Source organism: Anas platyrhynchos, chromosome 9 (genome assembly GCF_047663525.1).
Source record: "Anas platyrhynchos isolate ZD024472 breed Pekin duck chromosome 9, IASCAAS_PekinDuck_T2T, whole genome shotgun sequence".
Classification (NCBI taxonomy): Eukaryota; Metazoa; Chordata; class Aves; order Anseriformes; family Anatidae; genus Anas; species Anas platyrhynchos.
In genome coordinates, this window is record NC_092595.1 from 21,914,913 (window position 1) to 21,938,784 (window position 23,872).

The 23,872-nt window shown below is 37.7% G+C and overlaps 1 protein-coding gene across 17 annotated transcripts in view; it reads right to left on the minus strand.

Moving 5' to 3' along the window:
- The window catches only part of DOCK10 (dedicator of cytokinesis 10), a 147,925-nt gene that overhangs the window by 20,563 nt on the left and 103,490 nt on the right, over positions 1-23,872 (minus strand). For 14 of the 17 annotated variants that reach the window (XM_072042222.1, XM_027464816.3, XM_072042228.1 and 11 more), the window contains exons 25-42: positions 21,204-21,273; positions 18,147-18,260; positions 17,137-17,208; positions 16,389-16,535; positions 14,404-14,487; positions 11,596-11,692; positions 9,880-9,924; positions 9,304-9,479; positions 9,068-9,184; positions 7,952-8,063; positions 7,101-7,222; positions 6,901-7,015; positions 6,671-6,737; positions 6,301-6,348; positions 5,521-5,622; positions 3,187-3,311; positions 1,481-1,593; positions 660-797 (exon numbers count right to left, since the gene is read on the minus strand). In XM_072042222.1, coding sequence (XP_071898323.1) covers positions 660-797; positions 1,481-1,593; positions 3,187-3,311; positions 5,521-5,622; positions 6,301-6,348; positions 6,671-6,737; positions 6,901-7,015; positions 7,101-7,222; positions 7,952-8,063; positions 9,068-9,184; positions 9,304-9,479; positions 9,880-9,924; positions 11,596-11,692; positions 14,404-14,487; positions 16,389-16,535; positions 17,137-17,208; positions 18,147-18,260; positions 21,204-21,273 — 1,864 coding nt within the window. The remainder of the gene's footprint in view (positions 1-659; positions 798-1,480; positions 1,594-3,186; positions 3,312-5,520; positions 5,623-6,300; positions 6,349-6,670; positions 6,738-6,900; positions 7,016-7,100; positions 7,223-7,951; positions 8,064-9,067; positions 9,185-9,303; positions 9,480-9,879; positions 9,925-11,595; positions 11,693-14,403; positions 14,488-16,388; positions 16,536-17,136; positions 17,209-18,146; positions 18,261-21,203; positions 21,274-23,872) is intronic. The other 3 variants (XM_072042220.1, XM_072042227.1, XM_072042219.1) reach the window with 2 other exon arrangements.

Here is a 23,872-nt window from a genome sequence, read left to right on the forward strand (position 1 = left end):
TCCCCATTGCAATTGTTACCTGTGTGATATGTTCTGGTTATTTTAAAGAAGATATCATCTAAGTCTACAACTTGGAAATTTGGCAGCCTTTGCACAAAGCATCTAATTGCCCATGATTATTTATATATGTGTGATGCAAGCAAATAAACAGTTTGATGAGCATGTTTTGTCCAAAATATCTCTTTGATGATGAAAATTACATATTTGTAAAAATGAACTATTTGAGGTGACCTTTTGGTAAAGTGTACAGAGTACTCTCCTGCTAGCTCCTCTGGGGATGGCTGCAACCATTCACCACTGGGTTCTGCAACTCAGGTATCTGCCATAAAGACCATGGACCACTAGTGTTTCAAGCTTTCTTCCACAGGTGAAAAAAACAAAAGGCAGGAGGGCCATGACACAGCTAGACACCACACAGTTGGCTTTCATTTATTAATTTATTTTACAAGTTTTGCTTTCATGAAGAGCTCTAATATTTTATTTTTCCAAAAACAGATCTAGTTTTTTTTTTTTTTTAATCAACAACAAATAAGAAGATATTTAGGAATGAGCATTAAGAGTGTTAAGGTGAGAATTCTGTCAAAGTACCCAACTGTCCTCGAGTTGCACTTGCTGTAACATGTTAAAAGATTAGACTAACAGAATAAAACCATAGTTACCTTGCCTACAAACAGCCGTAGGGCAGCAAAGACGTGCTTGAGAGCTGCTGCTGACTGGTTGATTTGCAAAAAGAGCATGTGTGTGTCAAAGACTTTCTTCATCAATGCGTTCTGGCAATCAGATTGCTGGAGCTGCCTCTGAAAAGTTCACAAACAAGACAGGACACGCTGGTTATTAAAGCGAATAAACAGAAGATGAGCTACTGGACTTTGCATCAAAGTGTTCCTAGGGAGATGCTTTTATCAGCAACTGCCCTGTAATCTCTGGGGATGAGGCAGTCAGTCCTAGCTTGCTGCAGCCTCTTTTTACTTGCAGCTTTCTAAGGGTAACACTTGCTCGTGCCCGTACTGCTAACTCGTTGATGGTATTCACCAGATTTAAGAGTTAGGGGTGCCAAAGCTACCCATTAAATCTAAAAGGAGCTGTCTGCTCTTTTGTAGTTGTGAGACCTTCAGCATTTCATCAGGGCTGACATTAACAGAACAGTTTTTAAAGAGAGAGAGGATCTAGCTGCCAACTTGAAGAGGTATGAACATGATTAAGAAGAGGTGACAGCAGTAGTCGTGCAACCCTATAATGCACAGCAGGGCTATATATTCACCTGGATATGTAGGATGCTTTTCTTCCACATTTTCCTATTCAATTTGGATATGATGAAATTACTTCATGAAATACCTCCACACAGGACTGATATCTTATTTTCCTATCTTACTGTCCCAAGCACTTTGAGTTTTCTGTGTGCCTGATCCCCTAGGCCCTCCCTCCACCACATATCTCACATGGCACCATTTCAAACAGAAAATGAAGCAGCAAAACATACCTGGTGGTTCAGAGTGTAAAGACACAACAGGTCAAGAATTGTGAGGGAAACTTCTGTGGCAATGTTTGCCTCTGTGTCTACAAACTGTACAATATCCGTTTCATTGGAGCTGCCTACAACATATGAAGCAATGTGACAAGTAGTCTTTTGAGTATCATTTAAGATCAGGTAATTTTGCAATCAGGTCATCCAATCTCCGTGCAGTAGAGATAGTGTCCTAACTGTACATTAAATGAAAGGGTATTTGAAGAAAAGTGCTCCTGGGAGGGGTAGTTACTGTATTTGACTCTACTTTTCTCAGAGCATATTCTTTCACTGGTTCTGTTGGGCCTCAAAGGATGAAAGGAACCTAATTGGAAAGTGGGATAAGATGGCTTTGATATCATAATTTCAGCCTCTAGTGGAAACTCTTAGGTACCACAAAAACATACTGGCCACATTTTGTCAGCCAGAATACCAATGCCTGTGTGTCTTAGGATGACACCTCTAAAAGTATACTGAATCTTCCAGAATGGGCAAGGGTCAGACTGGTGAATTGGGTTGTGGTTGCAGATGTTATTCTAATTAGTCATTTATGGGTATAATGCTTCCTCAGAAGGAAAAGACAAAGACACGTAGATTATCTCTGGATAAACTCAGGAGAGTTTCATAGTGTTTCTCTATTAGGAACTTTCAGCTTATCAACTTTTCAAAGGTAACTTGGGATCATTTTCTCTTTTGATTAAAGAGTCATTAACAATAATGTTGCTGGAGGCACGAGTGTCCTTGAAAGCTTGTCCACTCTTCATGGACAGACGGGATGGATCTAATGAAGGACATCATCACTCTACATAAATTTGGCTTTCTTGACTCTCTGGTAGTGTCCCTCAGCATATGGGGCAAGAGCAGAGCATCTATCTTTCGTTTTTAGATACAGTGGAAAACTGTCATTTAAGCATTAGAGATTTTTATATGGTAGAGAGACAACAATATTACAGGTATCATTATCTACAGACAATAATAATATAAGACTTGTAGATAAAAGCATCACAGAAGACCTTGTCTGCAAACCTTGACATCATGTAAACTCCAGTACATTAATTTTTGCTACAAAATAAACCCAATTCGCAATAGCTCTACCAAGTTGTTTCATAGGGATGATGGGCATAGTGCTTCATTTGCACTGCAACATGGTGAGTATAAATCACATCAGCTACTGAGATTTACTTCCTTACAATACCCTGAAAGGACCACAAACTTTCAACTATGTGATTGTACCCTTTATTTCAGAGTACAGACTATCTTAAAGGTTGCTAAAAACTACCGAGTTCTGAAACAGTCCAAAGGGAAAATGACTTTGTGTCATGAAAAGGTCACTTTTATTGCTTAATATAAATGTAATATTTCAGCCAGCGTACATCTGATTGTACAAGGTACATAACCACAGACAAAAGAGATGCTAGGGGTGGGAAGGGGAAGATTACTTGCCATTAAGGCTTTTTAAATACATCAGGTTATTGTAATTCATTCTGGTTTTTATATGAATTTTGACCAAATTTTTAAGCTCAGATTTCTTACTGTCCTGAAAAAAGAGTAAAGTCAGCAGCTCTATGCTTCTCTTCTGGCTATCTTTCATTGACAGTCATGAAAACAGATTTAATTGTATAGAGCCTGATCTAAACCCCACAGAATTCAAGCGGGAATTAAATACATTTTTCAGTACTTACTTGCAGTGCTGCTGTCTATCATCTGCAAGAGTTTCGGGTTAGAAAGTGCATTTTTGCCACGGATTATTGGTAACGTCTGAGATCTGTGATGTTTGTGGCCATCATGACTAGAAGTAGAATGCATCCTGAAATTCAAAGGTACAATTTAAAACAGACACAAAGAATAAACCACCATGCCTATAAAGAATTTTCCCATGTCAGTTAGAGCTTTCTGCAGTACTTCTCAAAGGTTAAGTAAAACAAAGTGATGCAATTATTTTCAGAGAAACAAAGTCAGTAATGTGGACAAAACAGATGTGCTGTGATTTCTTGAAATCACAGGAGATGAAACTTACTGAGCACTGGAAAAAACACAACATCAGCTTAAATAACTGGCTGATGCTTTGCAAACTGTTTTGGGGTGAAAAGAAATTGAGGTTAGTTCAGTTAAAAAAGAACACAGGAGAAATACACCCTACTTGTGAAAGAATTAATACAGCTGGCATCATTTATGAGGGGGAAAAAATAATGAGACTGGCAGTGACAGTAAAAACTGTGTGTGCAGATGTTTGTATGTGTGTGTTCTTTTAACCTTTTGATGCTGACAAACAGTATGAAGTATTTCATTTATCATGAGAAGCTTATCATAATTTGCAAAAAGGATTTTGAATTTGTAACCACTGCAGAATTCGGCAAGACTCAACATCACTCATAATTCAAGTCACTTAATTAAATATTAAAATACTTTTATTTATTTATTTTTAAATGTAACTTCCTAAAAGCACATAATTTTAAAATGTTTTTGAAAAGAATTGCTTCCTGCACCTAACTAAAACCTCTTGTATTTGTTGTTTATTCTTACAAAAAATAATAATTAGATTTTACATTTAAAAAGAAAGCTCCCATCCCAGGGATGAAATTGATGTCCAGACATTTGCCAATCAATGTGACATAGTCTTCCATTATGAGTCAGTGGAAAGATTTGAGTTGCTATGCTAGCGAACTAGTGGATTGGGAACATGTGGAATTTTGATACTGAGGTTACTGTTTTGTTCCCTCCCCCACACCCTTTTTGGTAGGGAAGGTGTGATTCTTTCTGAAGATGCTGACACACTGGCATTTAGCAAGTGCAAATACCTAAGTGTAGAGCTGATCACCAGCCATAGTTCATCTTACAACGCATCATCAAAGAACGTTCTGTATTACAGCAGGCCAAACAAATAACCATGCAGACAACAAATCTGTGAGGGGGTAAATTGTGAAGGCCTTGGAAACATCAAAAATATGACTTCAGTTTCTGGATTGCCACCATGCTGATTCATCTGCAAATGTGCAACAAAACAACAGTCTCCTACAGGCTGCTTGCCAGGTCTGGATGGGATAACGATATCAGTGCTTTTTCTTGAAAACTGCACGATGCAGGAACAAAGAAAGAAGTATGGCAGGGAAGGCATCCTCTTTCCCTCCTGTGTACTAACTGTTCCACTCCAAGGTACATGCTTATTATAGCGTGCAAACTTGAGCTACACATGAATGAGGAAAGTCAACGATCCAAACATATGAGGAAGGGGAACTGTCTCAGCATGCTCTTTGAAACAACCACAAGCTGCACGGAGTCAAAAGTTCACCTACTCTCTTGAGTTTTACATTATTAACTATGAAAAAGTTCACACTATTCCATAAAAGGGTCAAAAAGATTATTAAAGCTTTGCTGCACTTGCAGTTTATTACCATGCCATCCATGAGAATGATTAAATATTGCAATCTCTAGACTAGAAAGAGGAAAATAAAAAATGAAAGAAATAAAAGAACGATTCTGGAACTGGCAACATGGAGGCAGCAGTACAGGACTATGTTACGCATAGCCAAATGGAAGTAAAAAGACAGGGCTCAAGCACATCTACTCCTTTGACTTTGTGTTGCTAGATAGTTCCCACTCTGTCACCCCGGGTTATCAGGAGAAAAGTAAACCCTGATACTGTGACCTCAGCCATAGAAATTCATCCCTAAAGCAGTAAGAATGCAAACATATGACTTCATTTAGTTTTGGGAGAAATGTGACTTATGTTTCAGATAGACATCAGAGCTGAAAACAACAGCTAACGTTTCCGGCAATACTTGACAATATATTGACAGTAACTAAGTATTCTTCTAAACATCATATTTTAAAGCTTGTAAGTCCAACTGAAGTTGAAGGGGCTCAAGTCTTTTATGGTTTACAGCTTCGGGGGCTCTGAAAGGAGTTACAGGCTGTGTTAACTCCTCTTCAATTAACACTGTAACAGGGTAGGATGGCTGCAGGATGACAACAAAGGCTGTGATTTCATAGCAGTTAATAATGGGATGTGTCATTACCATTGCGAGAGCAGACCTGATGTCTGGCCAGAGGAGTTTGAACCTTTCAGGGTGCCATTATTCTGGGTGGCCTGAACAAACTTAAAAGCAGCAGCAATTTTCCTGTTAAAAGAAAATAACCGTTAATCTGTTAGGAACACGACATTGATTTTGTCATGCGTCTAAAGAACTAATAAGGCCTGACAAAACCTGCGACAGCATTAACTGGTTTATCTGGTGACCTTTCATTTTTCCACTGTATGACAGACTACAAGTTTTCAGTACTAGCATTAAATTAAAAATGAAACACTGACTCAGACAAAGTGTGCATTTAACACTACACAGCTGGAAAATGATCTCATGCCTTTTCAGCATGTGCACAGAGACAGATTTTTTTTTTTTTTTGATTGCTGTGGAACATTTATCAATTCCCATTAAAACCATTTGCTCCATTATATAGAACAAAAATACAGTGTTCAAGTTCCTTTATTTGATATATGCTGAAATAAAATTGAGGAATGGTCCAGTACTATGGGTTACAAATGCAACAGTGGTTATCCTCACAAACAATTCATCTTTTACACCAGGAATGCACTTTCATGTCTAGAACATCATGATAAGACTGCATCAAAGAAAAAAAGTAGCATACATCAGTTTCAGTATGTCAGACTGATGTTTTCAGAAGAAAACAGATAAATATTTAGGTCTAACACAGACAGTAATATTTAAATACTGTAACATAGTCTAATATAGTGCAATGATATTTAAATATTACAACATAGACTATAACTAAAGAATTACCTTACAATATTGCGTTTTCCTAGATACCTGAAATTTTGAAGACAAACCCTGAAAGATAAAACAGCACATTTTACATCTATTAATGATTCCCTAAATACATAAAATACTACAACATGCTACTATGAATATCTCTTCTGGGAGGAAAACCCAAAGCATTAAGGCCCTTGTTCATGGAAATGGCCAACATATTGAAGGATATTGGTTTCATTAATAGTATCATGTTACAAATTTGGAAGATAATGGAAAAATAATCCAACGTATAACAACTATCACCCTATACCACAAGGTGGACAAAGAGAAATTATTTGCGGTACCCAGCTTAGAACATCATCGTTTAACATGAAATCAATGAATCACAAAGTGAACTTACTCTAAAATGCTGAAAAAGTCTGTTATTTCTGAGAATGGTGCTCGCAACCAGTATGAAATCAGTGCATCTAAAGGGAGATATTAAAATGTTTTGTGTATCTGTTAGAGGGAATTAAACTTGACCCAAAGCCTGTAAAATACACTGGTAATTATTCTATTTTAACTTTGGTTTGGATTCAGCATTCACAATATTTCACAACAACGTAAACTATGTAATGTACATTTTCTTACCTTCTGAAATGGTTTTCATAATGTGAAGGAAACACATAAGAAGGCTTCTAGTTTCAGCTTGATCCAACTTGTCAAAACGAAGGGTTGATCCAATCAAAGACAAAGGTCTCATGATCTGTTGAATTGACAGTGAAGGACCTTGTTGAGTATAGTAATAACTATCTAAATCTAGGAATCATTTTCAACATTTGCACATGTACCTTTTCACACGTGTCAGTTCTCTCACTGTTTTTTTCATTGGTACTTGGGTTAGATTCAAGACTTGCTAAGGAAGCTCTGGAGTCAGCATGGTTTGCTGCAGAGATAGCTATTGATGAAAAGGCTGTAAATGAAAGTCATAGCAAACATGCTAAACTAAAACATTTATGGATACAAAAACTAACAAGAAAAATGGAGAACTTAAAATGTGTCGTGCTGGATTGATACCAGTGCTTTGAACTTCCAATGCCAAAGCTATTGATGGGTATGTTTAGTATAAAAAACATTCAACAAGTTGAAGTTAAATGACCGAGTTTGCCATCATTCATGGCATTAATATACCCTGTCGCATTCCATAAGGCCTGACCCAAAGCCATGAAAATCAGTGGAAAGATGCCTGTGGACTTCCCTGAATTTTGAAATGGGATGTGGAAGAAGTAAACAAAAGTTGTGTTTCTACCCTTCCTTTAAGCCTGGGAAAATTAAGAGCACTTAGTTTTAAGCCTGGGGAAAACTAAGAACGACTTCAAGAACGATTTCGGGAGAAACCTTGGGACTATTAACCCAGGCAGACTGCAAGAATGAATTCAGGTACAGGGATCTGGGAGAGCCTAACTACTGGCATCATTCCAAAGCAGGAGAGTAAGTGAAGCAGTGGAAGAAGAGCAGCTTCACAAGACAAATAAAATCAATCCAAATACACCCAAAGAGAAGAGAAACATCGCATACCATGTTTCCCTGAATATCATATAAAATGGGTTAATGATATCATCCATGAATACTAAGCAGAAAGCACAATGCATTGAGATACACAGAAATCTACCTGTGTACGTGATCAATCTGTCATTTATACCTGCTATGGAGTTCAAAACATCTTTGGAAAAGGAAGTGTCCACGGAATTTGCATGTTTCATAGCCGTCTGGCTCTGAAATCCTCCAGCTGTACTCAAATCATCCCTAGATCCCTGTATTTTGAAATAAACAGAATAAACTCTGCTAAATTTTATCACTGTTTACTTTTACAATGACAGCACATATGCAATGATGATTTTTCTTAGACACTGAGCTAGAAAACCTACTTTCAGCTGTTGATACATGGCAGCTTTAAAAAAATAAATCAGGGCTTGCTGTAATATGCCCAAGTTAGCCTCAATGTGAAACACTCATCACTGGAGTTAAAAAGAACATACCAAGTCTGTGTTTGCTTCTTAAAAATTAGCATAATATTAGGGTAGGAGCATTCAATGCTGTTAGCGATTATCAGATGAAATAGACTGATTTACTGAAAGAACACAACACCCCTGCAGAAATTATTTCTAGTTTTTAGATCAGGTCTGATTAGAACACATCTAGTCTTTTAAGAAATACGCAAATCTGCTCCTCCTCCACATGCACAGTTTATACAAATGTTTTTTTTTTTTTTTTTTGTGTCAGAATCTAAAGGGATTCTGTACCCCTTCCCTCCTTCAACTACTTGCATGCATTCCCTCTACTTCTTACTGTTGCTCATGGTCCCTCTTCCTGTACTAAAGAAACTGCTTGTGGATCCATGACATAACCGTGAAAAAAAAATCTGTGAGTGATGAGAGATTTTCTCTACAACAATGTCTCTCAGAGATCTGCCCAGGGACCTGCCAGAGGGTAAGCCCGCAGCCCATGGCACTAGCGCAGACACACAAACTGCCTGGGGTTATGAGCCTCTAATTTGGAGTTTCCAGCCCTGGAACTGTCCCAGACTCAGGGTCCTGCCAGTACAGACTCACAGGGCTCTGCAGGTGTTGGGTAAATCAAAACCTTTCAAATTAAACATTTTGGGTGCAAACGAATCAGCATTTTTAGAACTATATTTTGCCATCTAATTTCTGACCAGGGCACATTTGGACTTCTTCCCACCAGATTGCTTTTCTCAGACCTTAGGGTCAGACCTCAGTTTGATCCTTTCAGTGTTCTGAAAACTCACAAGAATTACCTGATTGGAAGTGTTGATATTGAAAAGGAACATATCCTTCATGTAAATCCTTGGCATATTGTCCAAAAGCATTCCATAGAGTGGCATGTACAGGTTTGCTATTTGTGCTTGTTTTGCCTAAAAAATAAGTGATATAAATAAACCTAAATAAATTAATTAATGAACACTGGTTGGCTAAGGATGTTTCACATATTTTAGCCACAGTATGAAAAAGAATAAACAAACAGCTTCTTTACCGGCTCTGCGTATCGATCATCAAATGAATGCTTTGCCATTAAGTTTTTAAGCACAGCCAAAGCCAGGTGCCTAATATCCTGGTCTTCTTGCAAGGCAAAACCAACCTCCCGCAGCAGTACTCCAATTAAGAAATGTTTACGGCAAAATTCATTGGTCAATGTGTACTCTGGAATATCTTGGAACAGAAAGGACAAGAATGTCTAAATTAATGTATGTTATATAAAAAAATTCTCCTCCCCTTTTCAAAAATGTCAGTGACTTTGATTTATTTAATCCACTGTTACATCTTGATTTCCTGAACTGTCCATCCCACTCCTCCAATTTATATGCGTATACCAGTATTAGAATCTCAAATGCTTTGCGCACTAAGACTAGTCACTTCTTGAAGGCACAGGGTAAAAACTGTTGTTTCCATATTCTATCTAGATGAGTTCTAAAACACACAGATCCAGACTAACAAATGGTGATTAATGTTCGCCTGTATTTGTCCCAGTTTAGTAGCAATAGTTGAAATACGTATTTTAGTTCTTAATGCGCAATTCTACTTAATTCTTATGCAGCCATTTTGCTCATACCTGATGTTCGATAGTCCTGGGTTGATTCTGAAGGTGTCACAGGGTCTTCATTTATCATAAATATAAAACAATAACAGACAAAAATCATTAAAAAACACAGCAAAACATAAGTGCATAAATTATTTACTTTATATCCTTTTGAATTATTTGACTGCTATTAGAATGAAACAGTTTCTCCTGGGCTGTGCCAGTAGCTTTTTATTTAAAACTTTGGACAACTGTTTCATAGAAGATGAATAGACAGTTCTAATTCATTATTCATAAGAAATTACTGAGATAAGTTTCAGTTTTTAAATCCCACTAAAAACAGTATGAAATGGCAAATCATTTTATTCATCAAATTATTCTAAAGACATTTTTTTTCCACAATGGCAAAAACAGTGCTTTAACAAGTGGTAGTTGTACACTTGTTGTCTGACCAAGTTAAAAATTAATTGTTAACCAATAACTTGCCACTCTCCAAAATGTGCTGTTTGGAAAACAAAAATTTCTAAAGCTTCATAGCAGCAGTGAGCAGCAGAACTGAACTCTTTAAGGTGGCAAAAACTAAAGCAAAAATGAGACAAGGGCCCATCCTTTGAGAAATGCTGCACAGAAAGATCATACTGCTTTTCCTGGAAGGTACCTTCTGCTCTCAGCAACTTCAGTGACCACATCCTGAGTGAACATCCCAGAGTTCACAAAACTGTCAGAACTGTCAGTGGTGCCCTGGGCTAAAATCCCCGTGTCTTTGAATGAAGAGGAAAAGCACCTTGTAGTGAGCATTGGCCACAAAGCTAGGTTCTAAACAAAACATGCAAAGGAAGAAGGAAACACCCTGCTCTCACTGCAAGCCTCATGCTCTCCAGGCGGAAGGAAACCTGTTGTGCATGCAAACTGTTCAGCTAGAAGGTGGGTAGCCACGGGAAGTAGGGCTCATCAGCACAGGCCCAGCACTGAGCAAACGTGGCTGCTACTTGGCTTGGGGCATAGGCAGAGAATTCACTCCTCTGGTAGAGCATAGGCAAAACCTGCTCATACTTCCCTGCAAAACAGGATATACACATTATTCCCGGCCTTGAGAAGTAGCTCAGAAGGCACCAGCAATGCATTCTGAAATGGGTCTCTCTTACCATACTGCTCCAGGTAAAACATTGCACTACTCAGTGCCAACTTGGCAGAAAATGGCTATTGCATGGGACCCTCCTGTCAATCCTAGAGATACTTTGGAGGCAGAAGTACCAACAGCCTATCATCCACGAAGATGGAGGTTTCCAAACTCCTTCTGTGTGACCAGCTCAGATCTTCCTCCCAAAGGAGAGGCCATTGTGGACAAGTCACTCGCAGCTGCAGCAAGAATGCTCTACCCAGTTACTAGTTTCACAATTCTCTTAACACCGCTTCAGCCTTAGTGTCTTTCCCTTCCTACTCTACCTGTTTAAGCCTTTCCCTGGCTCATCATCTCCCAAGGCTTTAGTAATTCCGTGTTCACAACCAATCCGGTTCATTCACCACAAGCTTCCAGAGGAAGAGTCACCTCTCAGCTGGACAGGCAGGGATTGTGTATATTTAGCGTGATAAAAATAATGTCACTTCACCATGGCTGTAAAGTACCACACCTGACAAGATATTACGGGTTTCCATGGCTGAAGAAACAGACACAGTACTTCGGAGTTGTTACCTGAACCACCCAATAACTCCTTGCTGTGCAGAAACCCTTTCAGCACGGCAGCTTACCAGGAATGTTTGAAGACCGTATGGGCAGGCACAGAGGGATAAAGTGCTCATGGTGACAGACTTCTTGGAGAAAGTCAAATTTGAACTGGTGTAAAGTCTGAAAATCACAACAGGCATCAGCTCAGTTTACATTAAAAGAGGGAACACAGTAAGACAGAACTGCACTATTTATCACTACCTTAAAATTTATACTCCCAACCAAGAGTGAAACTTTATGTCTGGCTATGCCAAGCTACGTGAATAACATCTGGTTTTCTTATGTTATCAGAGGAACTTGTCACAGACCAACAAGCTTTTAATGTATCCCTCAAATATGACTTTACATTGAAGATGTATTGATAAATCCATGCCTGATTTAAGCAACATATAAAGGCAAATTTAAAGCTACCCTGGGTCTTTTAATGGTGTATACTGTAACATAAAATCATAGTCAGGTATCTTCCTCAGTTCATGCAATTTAGGACCATCACAATAATTATGTCTTTCTTCTCTATTTTTTCTTCTTTTCTATTTTGTCCACCAAAACCAAAGCTTTAGCCACACAGGCCTGATCCCACACTTACTGATATTGGTGAAAGCTTCCTCTAGTGATGCCAGTGAGTTCCAGCTTCTAAGGATTTTGGTATTATGTAGTAATATGTGTTAATATATTGTCAGTCAATCCCTGATAAATTGTAGTTTTTCTGCTGCTACTATCAGAGTAGGATACCTGGAACATGCTTTTTACAATCTACTGAGAGCAGAGAATGGTAGGGAATTTTTCTCGACATGTTTTATTGCACTGTAGTACCTGAGCATGAATACAGTTGTCCATTGATTGCATGGTCTAATGGCTATTAAAGAAATGAAGCAGCTGAAATGTATTTTTCAGGAAATGTGATATTTTGAAGGAACACCATGCTGAACTGAGTTCCAATGCGACATTTTAACTTTGAATAAATATTTCTCAAAATGATGCTTACCTATCAAAATATGGAATACTGTGAATGTTTCTGTGAAATAGAAACTATGATGAAACTATGAATTCACAATTAAATTCAGACTGCAACGTTATATACTGATACACCTATAAACTACAGCAATACATGCCGTTAAATTTCCTGAAAAGAGAGATCAGATTGTGGTATAATCTTTTTGATAAATAAACAACCCCATTAAAGAAGCAAAGATACATAGAAATGAATCCTGCAGCAAATTTTAACAACTGACTCTTGCTTAGGGGTCTGATTGAAAACGGAAACAATCCAAGACAATGGCCTTTCCTTGAGGTCAGAAATCTCTCATTTTATTTTATGGCTATTGTTTTTAAGTGCTGCAAAGCTTGTTCCAGTGGCACATTTGTCTCAGCTCTGCAGTGATTCTGCTTCATGCATCCTGGCAGATGGCTCTGAAGTGAAGCTGGGTGGCTGGCAATGCGCACGCACTTACTGCCAAGGAGCTGCTAATTTCTAATGTGCACACTGACTAATCTCAGGCTTTTCTACTGGCCATTATATTGTCCTTTTTTTTTTTTTTTTTTTTTAATTAAACATCTGTTTCTGAAGCTGAATGTATTTAGTGAAGTTTGAAATGTGGAAACTATTTTCAGATTACATAAAATATTGTTTGCAGAATTATAGACTCCAGTTTACCGCACTAATACCAAGAAACTCCATTCTACATCTGCTCCAGAGATTACTTGAAATATCTGAGTGCAACGTGAAGTTTGGTTTTACTAAAAAGTGAAATAGACTGGAGTAATCTCATTCATTACCTACAAATACCAGATCAGCACTAAAGAGTTATAAAAGATTAATGGACAAAATTTTTGTAAGCTTTTTGGGAAAGATGCATTCTGTTATTTATTGTCTTGTACACCCTGGTATGATAGTTCAGAAACCCAGCTGCATAGGATAAAGACCAGAAAGACTCACTGAATGGATGAAGGGTAAAGGAATCAAGCTGAATAATTTGGGGACCTCTTGCAGTTTGAAATTTACTGTCCAAACTAAATCACTGACTATTATAGATATTATTGAAGAAATTTGGGCTGCAGGGAATTTTCCTACTGGCAAGTGCAAGCTAATTTGGAGCTGCCTGGCTTTCTCACATTAGCAATGAGGTAAGAGTATACCATTCAAAGTAACCGAGATATTACATACGTTCTCAGTTGAATTTACACCATGGTAACTTGTTCAGATGTTTTTTTTACTGCTGTAAAAGAAAATTACTGCCAACAGTTGCTGATATTTGTAGTCCAAACCACAAGCGTACTCTCCAAAGAATCAAATCTCAAATTCAAAGAACTGGTCAGCCTTTTCCATGTTTTACTCTTAGCAGTCCTTGTAGAGCCTGCTTTTGCAGGACTCAGTGAGAAAGTGTTTGGACACAGCTACTTACTTTCAGAAAGGAGAACAGATGGCTCAAAAACAACAATAACAAAAATGAAATGTTATTCTTGTTAACAGTAGTCGCAGAGTGGTAATTACTAATGATACTTACCACTTAGCCAAGGTTTAAGTAAAACATTTGTTAATGTCTTATTCATCTGCAAAGGGGAAGTGTTCTTAACTGCACATCTGTTGATTTTTGTGCATCTAAAGTACTTCCCAGAAACAGTCATAGAAGTAAGTTTCATGCTTAACCAAGAGTCTGTCTACAGGGGACCTTTTGTAAAAATTAAGGTTTTAACAGTGTTAAGTGTTTCCACTGACTTGAGTTCTGAGAATGGCAAAGCAATAGAATAGATTATAAATACTCTTAATGCAAAATCATTTTGTTAGTGAGTTGCTTAGGAAAAAACAACAACAACAAAAATCAAAACTATACCTTGCTATCTCCTGTTCCAAACATACTTATATAATTGTTGACCATCTTGAACACAAATCCACGGTCCATAAACGTAAAGCAGCGCTAAGAAAGGGAGAAAAATATTATTTTATAGCAAAAAAAAAAAGCAGTACCTGGCCTCATTTACTTAGCTGTTTACCTTCTATCACCTATAAAGCTGCATCATTTGGGCAGGTGAAGTCAGTCTCATGCAGGGCAAGGAAAACTGTGGAACTGGTGAATTTGGCTCTTCACACCCTGCCTTGTAATAACAAATCTATTATACTTTTCATTTTGACTGTCTACAGTCTAAAATAATTATTACACTGTACTGTGCACCAAAAGAAAGATTATCTAATAAAAGTTATTCACGTACTGCAACACTCAGTAACTAGAGGTGGTATGTGATGGGAGCTGACCTGAGTATCCCCTTCAGTGACAGAGCAATGACTCTTGAAGAGTCATTCCAGACAAAATACTCACTGTTTGTGAACTATGTTGTCTCTCTGGGAGCAAATACTGGAATAAATTAAGAATGTGATGAGGATGTTATGTCTCTGACTGATGAGGCTAAATAGCCAGGTGTAAAGGTTTTTTGAGGCCCCTAGTGCTACAGTTATTGACATTTTTCCCTTGCAGAGTCAGCCCATGAGACAGGGAAGGTAATCTTGAATTTCCCGTCTCAACTGGTGCTTCTGAACTCTGTGAAGCTAGCAAAGCCCTAAGCCTTCTGCTACATAGCATTCAAACAAGACTCCTGCATGCCCCAGTCTGGGCAGTCATATCATGTCTAATCCATGTAATTATTTCTGTCAGAGTAGATTTGCAGAGAAATTAAAACAAAACCATATGCCTTATCACATAACACAACATTACTGTCTTCCCAGTTCAGATGAACAACAAAAATAACATTCTAAACTGCAGCAACAGCTTCTCCATTTATGCTCCTGCTTCAAACCAACGTCAACTTCCAAATGATACAGCAGTATGGAGGGATGCAGCTTAACATCAGTTTATCAACAGCAATTCGGGCTTCCACATGAAAGCAACAACAGAGATCAATGCAGTGGACATCAATTTCTATCCATTCTAAATTCTATCATTTATTTTATTTATATATCAAAGAAGAAAAATCCATCTTCAGTTTGTGGTTGTTTTCCTTCTAACCGCACCTCCATTCTGCTGCTGGAATACAGCTCTCTCCTAATGCTGTGTTTCAATCTGTCATAAAAGATAGGAGCCTAGGTTTTAGTGTACACTGTGTACAACCTTCTGTATGGTAATGGAAGTGGTTCCCTCCCCACCCCCAAGGTTTATTTCTAGTTAAGTAGCTGGGAATGCCTCTTACTGAATGCCAATTTTCCCATGCTCTACAGCTAATTCAATGTTGGGAAAATAAACATGATTGAGAAATATTAGAACAAAAGGAAAAAAAAATGCAAACCCTATTTGTGACTTTTCCAAAGCACATGTATTTCTTTATATCTAGTAAATAAACTGGCATGACACACTTAAAAGGTAAGTTACAGTATTTCACACAATACTTGCAACTTACTTATTCTGGTTTGTAAAAGTCACCTACTGTGGTTATGATTAGGAAATATTAATCTACCCACACTCATCCAGAGATGCAGTATTTAAAGAAAAAATAACAACTGCAACTACATTTACATTTCTTACCAAGCTGCTTACCAATTTGAATATAACAGAAGAATTTGTAGAGTTTTCAAACTTGGACTCTTTTAGAAAATAGATACAAATCAATCAGAACTGTTTTAAAACAGAATTAGAAAAAGCTTCTGAACTGTCAAAGACCCAAAGGAATAGAAAAACTGAACTACAGGTCAATGCTAAACTTGGAAATTGAGCCATCAAGCAGAATTGTTTTTATTGTTTTAATTGTTTTTATTCCCTTCAGTTTGGACTGAATAGATTCACTCTTGCACTAAATATGGGCAAATAAGTATAATGACAGAACATCTCACCTTGAGGAACTTGGCAGTGCTGTAGTTTGCATTCCTGGTTTCTTCAAGAGCATCTTTGTGCTTCCAAACAACATGGTCTGCCAAGACCATCACAAGGGTATCCAGCTCAGTTTGGAATGATTCTGGAAACCTCTGAGTTCGAGAAACCTAAGCAGTGAATGGATAGATAATCACTTGATTGCATGTTATTACATATTAAATCTGAAAACAAGTTCAAGCCAAGAGCAAAGACAATAAAAACACAGGTCATTCGACATATAATATTTCAGTACTTATACAATTCAATGGATCTTGTCCATTAGAAAGTGGGAAACGCTATCCACAGATTCCAGCACAAATATACTAATAGAGTCTTTGATAACCAGGCAGAAAAGAGGCAGACAGGACACCGATCGCCAGATATGACAAGTTTGCTCAAAGCAGAGCAAAGTTTCTAGATCTCTCATTTGCCATCTAGTTACTCACTGCCAGGTAACCACCAGAAATTACAGAATTCTCATTCCATTCTAACCCATCCTTTACAAAGCTGATACAACTGTATTTTTGGTCCACCAGCTCTGTACAATCTGGAATAGGTATGAGTTATATTTTTGCAGGTAAAAACAATATTTTAAAATATGTAATAGCTTCTTGGTTTTTTTTGACCAGTCAAGAAGAAAACTTCAACTATACTTATTTCACATAATTCTGCATTTTATATTTTCCCTTGGAACCTGATTGCCTCATTAAGAGCAACACATATACTTACTTTTATTTTGTTTGTATCAACTAAGTGCTGTGCCATTGATTTTAAGATAACTGCAAAGAAGAACCACGAGTGCTGTTCAAAAGAAGAAAAAATGACATTAGGAGATATGATTATTTTATAAATATTTCATGAGGCTAATTCCATTCTTCAGAGATGGACTACATTTCTCAGTAATGCACACGGGTAAACTCCACATGACAAAGAAATGGAAGAGTCCAAGTGCTACATATTTGAGTAACTTTGCATGATAGAATCACAGAACGTCCTGTGCTGGAAGGGACCCACAAGGACCATTGAGTCCAACCCCTGACTCCTCTCAGGACCACCCCAAAACCAGGCCATGTATCTGAGAGTGCTGCCCGAACTCTCTTTGAACTCCAGCAAGCTGGGCGCTGTGATCACTGCCCTGACAAGCCTGTTCAGTGCCCGACCACCCTCTCAGTGAAGAACCTGAGTTGAGCATGTCTTTGCCAATGAGAACTCCTGAGCTAGCACTGACTAGCTTTTATACCAGAACCTGTAGGTTCTGGGAGCACTGATGGAGCTTGCATATGTATGAACTTCTCAGACGTGTTTTATGTGAGGAACTTCAGGGAACCTCAATCCTTCTCATTTTGGTCACTGCCCATCAAAGGCAGCAATTAAAATCAGATATAAATGTCCTACTTACATGTTAATATTCTCTATGCAACAACTTTTAAAACAAAAAATAAATCAAAATGTCCTAAAAGTAATTGCTAATGTCATATTATGTAGTAAGTAGGTTCCCCACCCTGACTGAGCAGTAGTAGAAAGGAGGAATTTTATTATGCAAACCATGGCACTCTGAGAAATTAGTTATGTTGAAAAGCTCTAGAAAGTCTTTTAAGTCTGTTCTGTTGAATCAGAGCAGGCTGTGATTTGTGCAAAGCTCACACAGGGAAAGAGAATGGGAGAAAGAGACGTGACAAGACTTTCCATGCAGAAAACCAGTATGAAAACTACAAATGGGCTAATTCAGTATTGTTCACCTTTAAAACCTGTTTCACGGTTACTTGGTCATTTAACTTCAGAAGACCAGTCATATTCTTGGCCAGCTCCTCATGAACAGTTCTCTCCTCAAATGATTTGGTCCTGAACACATACTGAAGGAGAAAAGAAAAAAAATAAAATCAAAATGTATATTAAAACAAATATAAAAAGTCTTAGTAGGAGAGGACACACCTCGAACAGCTGACAACCTTTACTTTCCAAAACATTTTGACTGAAAAATACATTCACACAAAGTTTAATTCCCCTTACATTGGCACAACATCACTCCCCAACAAAATTTGAGTTTTAAACACAACTTGCTATTAATTTCAGCTTAATGTGAACCAAGAGGAATTTCTGCTTAAAATTGTTGCTACAGTGTTTTTCTTTCCAATAGGGCATAGGAACCTGATGCCTCTAAACTGTCTTCCAAGCCATTTCACCAGAGTGGAGAAAAAAAAAAAGGCAAATAGAGGAAGTAAGGAGGGTTTTTCACCCACCTAGTCAGGGCCACCTTTCACTTGCTCCTTTCTTCCAATGGCAACAGTTAGAGCTGGTAGCAACTCTTCATCCTGAAAGGTGTAAAGCACCCACTAGAACTGATGGAAGGGGAAAACTACACCCCTTTTATAAATCAGACCCTCCAGATAGGAATTTACCTACCAACTTGCCCAGAACTCATAAACATAGTATGAGTTTTATTCAACATTTTATTAAGCTAATAATTTGGTACTGGAATCTATTATGACTTCCCAAAAGCAAGAGCACTGCAAGTGCACCAGTTGGGAATAAACACCTTTTCAATACAAATAGAAAAACACTTGAAAATATCTTATTAATATTCAGCATTATTTCTGGAGCAGATGCAGTAAGTTCTCCCTGTGCAATGTGGTACTTCAGTGTCCATGTCACGTGTAGTTTTACATTGTTATTGTATCTGAGTGACTTGCAATTCTGAATTTACTTATTCTCAAAACAGCATCTCTAGAGTAGGTATTCTTCATTTCCTTACAGACGGATAGAAGAGATTAACAGTTATTGGCTTTTGATTGCTGCTGAAAATGGGAAAACAAGCTAAATGGACTTTTGGTAGAGCTGATTAATCACCTGCTATTTCAAATACTTTTAGCCACAATAGGTGTCTAATGTAAATTTCAGAAGTTCCTGATTAGCGGAGGTGTTAATATCCCTTCAACTAACTTTTTTTTGAATGTTACATCCATTATTACTTTGCAGCCTGAACAGTTCTGATGGACTTCAGCAGAATTCCTCTGGGTTTAAATTAGGGTACTTGAGAGTAGAATTTGACTACTAAGGTGCTCAGATGCATAGCCTATAAACATGTTGTTTCGTGAAGTGTGAAAGTAAATCCACACCTTGGAGATATCAACCAACTGTTGTCAATACTGAAACACTGAAATAAAAACATCCTTCCCATTTAGTAACCTGACTCCTATCGTACTTTCATTATATTACCCATAACTTGCTGAAGTTTCAGAGTTTGTCAGGAAACTATTTGTTTTCTTTTCATTCCTGAAGTTAATTTAAAAAACCTCATGTCACATATTAGTCACAATCTACAAATGAAATTTATGTTATGAAAACTACTTCGTTCACAGTGAATCAGCACATCACTATAGCTAGAAGCCCATACAGACATTTGTCACTCAACAGTTCACATTCATAAATACTCTGTGACAATTTCCATTAGTTCCATCACCACCAAACGACAGCAAGGCAAGATACAAAGTGATAGCAATGTCTACCTCAATTCTCTTAATAACCTACAATTCTCCTTTATTCTGTCATTTGAAAAAAACAAATAAGGTAATCAGCATGAGACTCAAAGATATAATTTACTCATTACTGATTCCTCTAATAAAGCCTCTAATAAAGCCAGAACCAAATTTTCCACTTTCCTCTCTCAATAAATAAATAAATAAGGAAAAAAACATTTGAGAGGAAAAAAAGTAACACAAATTAAGTTCATTTTTTTTTTTTTTTCAGATTAGATACTTACTGGTCTACAGCATTATTTATACTAATTTAATGGATATTTAAATTGATGCAGATAACAAAGAAGTCATCTTTAAAGAGGCCACTACTTTGGCTTTTAAAGTAATACTACAGCTTCCCCCAAAACCAAAAAAAAGATACATATACATTCTACATAAAGTATATGTAGAATGTAGAATGTATCCATCAAAAATAATGATGGATGAAAAAAGCTGAGTAAACAGGGCGTAGTTATAAAAATCTGAATTCCACAGATGAGAAATGAATTTATGTACAATAACATTTGCAAAGACACAGGATCTTGAAACTAAATCCATTTCTTAAGACAATAATCAAAAGTTTCGTTAAAAATTTATAGCTCCCTAAAAAACACAGCAATTTGAAACCATGCACAGTACCTGGAATAAGTTATATATAAAAATAATTATTCATGGATAATTTTTAACTGTAGTAAGGGTAATCCTGTAAATAAATATCTGTCAGCTGGACAGATATTTAAAAGCTGTAGATCTCTTCATGGTCAAAAGAAATGCTGCAAATTGTCAAACTACATTAAATCAATCTCTCACAGGTATCTATCTAGCTCAAGCTTCCTGATCTTTCAGGTGTTTATCCGCACGCACACACATAAGCTCTGCAATGTGGGAAGTTCTCTTAGCTTAAACCCGTTTTACAGAGACTGACCCTAAGTCTACACTCTTAGCTCAGCTGGAAGCACATCTGCACCACATCTTGCTTCCAGAAGACAAGGCCCTCCTACATGTCTTCTAAAAGACATCCGCTCCTCCCACAGCCCAGAGCAAGGAGAGGCAGCGTAGTTTGTCCCTGGTGGCACAGGGAACTTATGACAGAGGACTGAAATTCACCCAGCCTCTTCCAAGGCTTATGTTATTTTCCTCACTGCTGAGTCACCCAGCCTGCCAGTGGCAGAAAGCCACAATGCTAATACAGAGAAAGCTACAAACAAGTACAACTAAAAATAAACAAGAAAACAAACAAACAAAACCACACAAAATACTTAAGTTTAACAGCAGTCATACCGTCACATAAGAATTGATGCAGTTGTCTAGTTGTTCTTCATGGCACTTAGCAACAATATTAGTAAGAACCCTGAAAGATTAAAAGAAAAAAAGTCATACAGCAGAGAAAAGGACATCTAATGCACCACATTGTTCTGTTATCAACTCCCCGTTTAAAACAGCCCCTGATGGATATGATCCAAATGATGAATAGTGCATGCACAAACTGTCCCACTAGGCAAAAACAGTCACTCCTTGGGCCCTCCACTTGCATGGATCATGCTGCTATATATGCATTCATCTAGCAAAATGCTCACAGTATTAATGATTACACCTGTGCTGACATTACAACAGAATGCATCTATTAACTAACTAAAGCTTGTAAGGACTTATTCAGATTGGGAGTAAGAAAAACATAAAGCATGCTGACGAAACAGAGAAGCAAGAGCCTTCTCCTCTGGCAATGCTACTTATCTGGTTCTCTCAGATCTCGGTGATTCTATGACTCTTTGATGTTTTCTTTATGACTGCGCTGTTAATCAAGGGCACACAGGAGCCTGGGCTCCAGCCCAAGTGTGCCTCTCTCCTGCACTGTTTGCGCATAGCATGGGTCTCAGCCCTTGCCTGAGCACCCAACCAGACAAGAGGAGCAGGCTGAGCACAGCACGTGCTTGTTCCTCAGCAGCAGGTGCTCTGAGCTTCTGCAAATCCCCTTGGTGCTCAGCAATGTGGAAGCAAATTGCCCAGGCCATGCCAACACCCACTTTCATGCCTGTGCTTCCGTTAACAGCAGAGATGGAACCACTTGAGATCAAGCGTTTCAGCAAAGTTTTCTCTTGAGTTTGTACCTGGGCCATCTTTTGTTTGATACCATTTTGTTTTAGAAAGCACACATTTGAGCAAGAAGTTATCTTCAAATTAACCATAACATCTCCTCCAATTTTTGAAACCATTTTTTTCTTCAGATTTTAGATACTTAATATAGAAAACACTGCAGTTTTATAGTCTTATTTTTATGTTGAAAGAATGGGGAGTAAACAGTTCATGATTCCCAAATATCAAAAGCTGTAGACTGTATCTCAAATTCAAGGGCACTCATAATAATGGCATAACTAAAATGGATTATTAATGCATAGATACACCAACAGGTATGTGCCAGACCATAATCCACATACAAGTAGTTCTAGTAGTTTGTTGATTTGAGAGTTTTCTGTAAATTCTTACTGTTGGATTCAAAAGTTTGTACTTCCTTTAAGTTTATATACTTCCTATATTTCATTTCTTGTTATTATTAGAAGTAAAACTTACAGCAACACACAAATGCTATGACAAAATCAGTTGTGCCCATTCTGATCCTTCAGCCAGCCCTTACTCTGATCTGAAACTGAAATAAGTCCTAGCAAAGACAAGATAGAAATGATGCCATGTTGGGCCCTTGGACAAGTAAGTAATTATAAGGGAGTATAAAAGGGATAATGTTTTCTGCCCAACACATAAGCAATTCTAGCTTTTCATTCTGTTGTTGTTTTTAATATGTTCAACACAAGCTGCTCCAAGCTATTCAGAACAAAATACAATTTGTGTATATATATAGGACACGTCAATGAATGGCACACACAGCAGATGAGCATATTCCCATTGACATCAACAGTACTAGCACAAAAGCCATCGCACATACAAGGGAAACAGAGACCCCACCTCCACCCCACTGAGGGTGTATATTCAAAATCTGATGCATGAAAAAAATTAGCATCCTTCAGTTTTGCCATCTAATCATTAAGTCTAAGTTTTAAACATCTACTTCTTCTGATGCATTTATTTTCCAGTCAATTAATTGATACTTCAGTTCTACCCTGGGAAAGATTCTTTATTCTCCCTAACTGGCCTTAGCATTAGTTATTTTGTTGGCCATAAAGGAATCCTGAACAAAGGTCCTCTCTCTTTGAAAACTTTATGTAGTCATGAAATCACACATTTACAAGGGAAGTTTCCTAGTACTTAGGTGTTGTCAAACTGGACTTCATCCTCCAAGGTGCCATGATCCTTTGACAAAGTATACTGACATTCTAGCTTTCCAAGGCTAACATGAGGAAATCAGCTTCCTCATTCCGTTACGCTTTCCTAGTTAATCTTTCTTCAGGAATTAACTACGGAAAACAATCTGTGAAAAGCAAGAAAATATACAGACAGCAGACGAGTCTAACAGGGTTGCTGAGGGCTGAGCATTGTCATTTTTTCCAACTAGTTGTAGTCCCAATGTTTAGCTACTGGCAGAAGTACAATTGAAATAATGCTATGGCCAAAAGAAAATTCACTACAACTTTCTGTCCTCCTGCAGAGAACAATTACAATCTCTCCAGCATTTTTTTTTTCTGCTGCACTGATTAACAGCATCAATAAAAACAATTTCATTATGTGAGGGGTGAGAAGACCCAGAAAATCATTCCAGCTGTTTGCCCACTCACTAGAAAATGCCTCCGCTGCTTTTCAGATATTGCCGATACACTAATTAGAAAATGCCTCAGAAAAGCATGAACTGAATCTTTGACTCTGCACTGGCTAATGCAAGATACCAAGCTCTTTCTATGCTGAATTCCACATATTCAGAGTGGAAACATAAATTAAAATGGATATTCAGCACTTTTAGGAAGCAATTAACTCCTCAAGGACAAGACCTTTACCTATCGTTG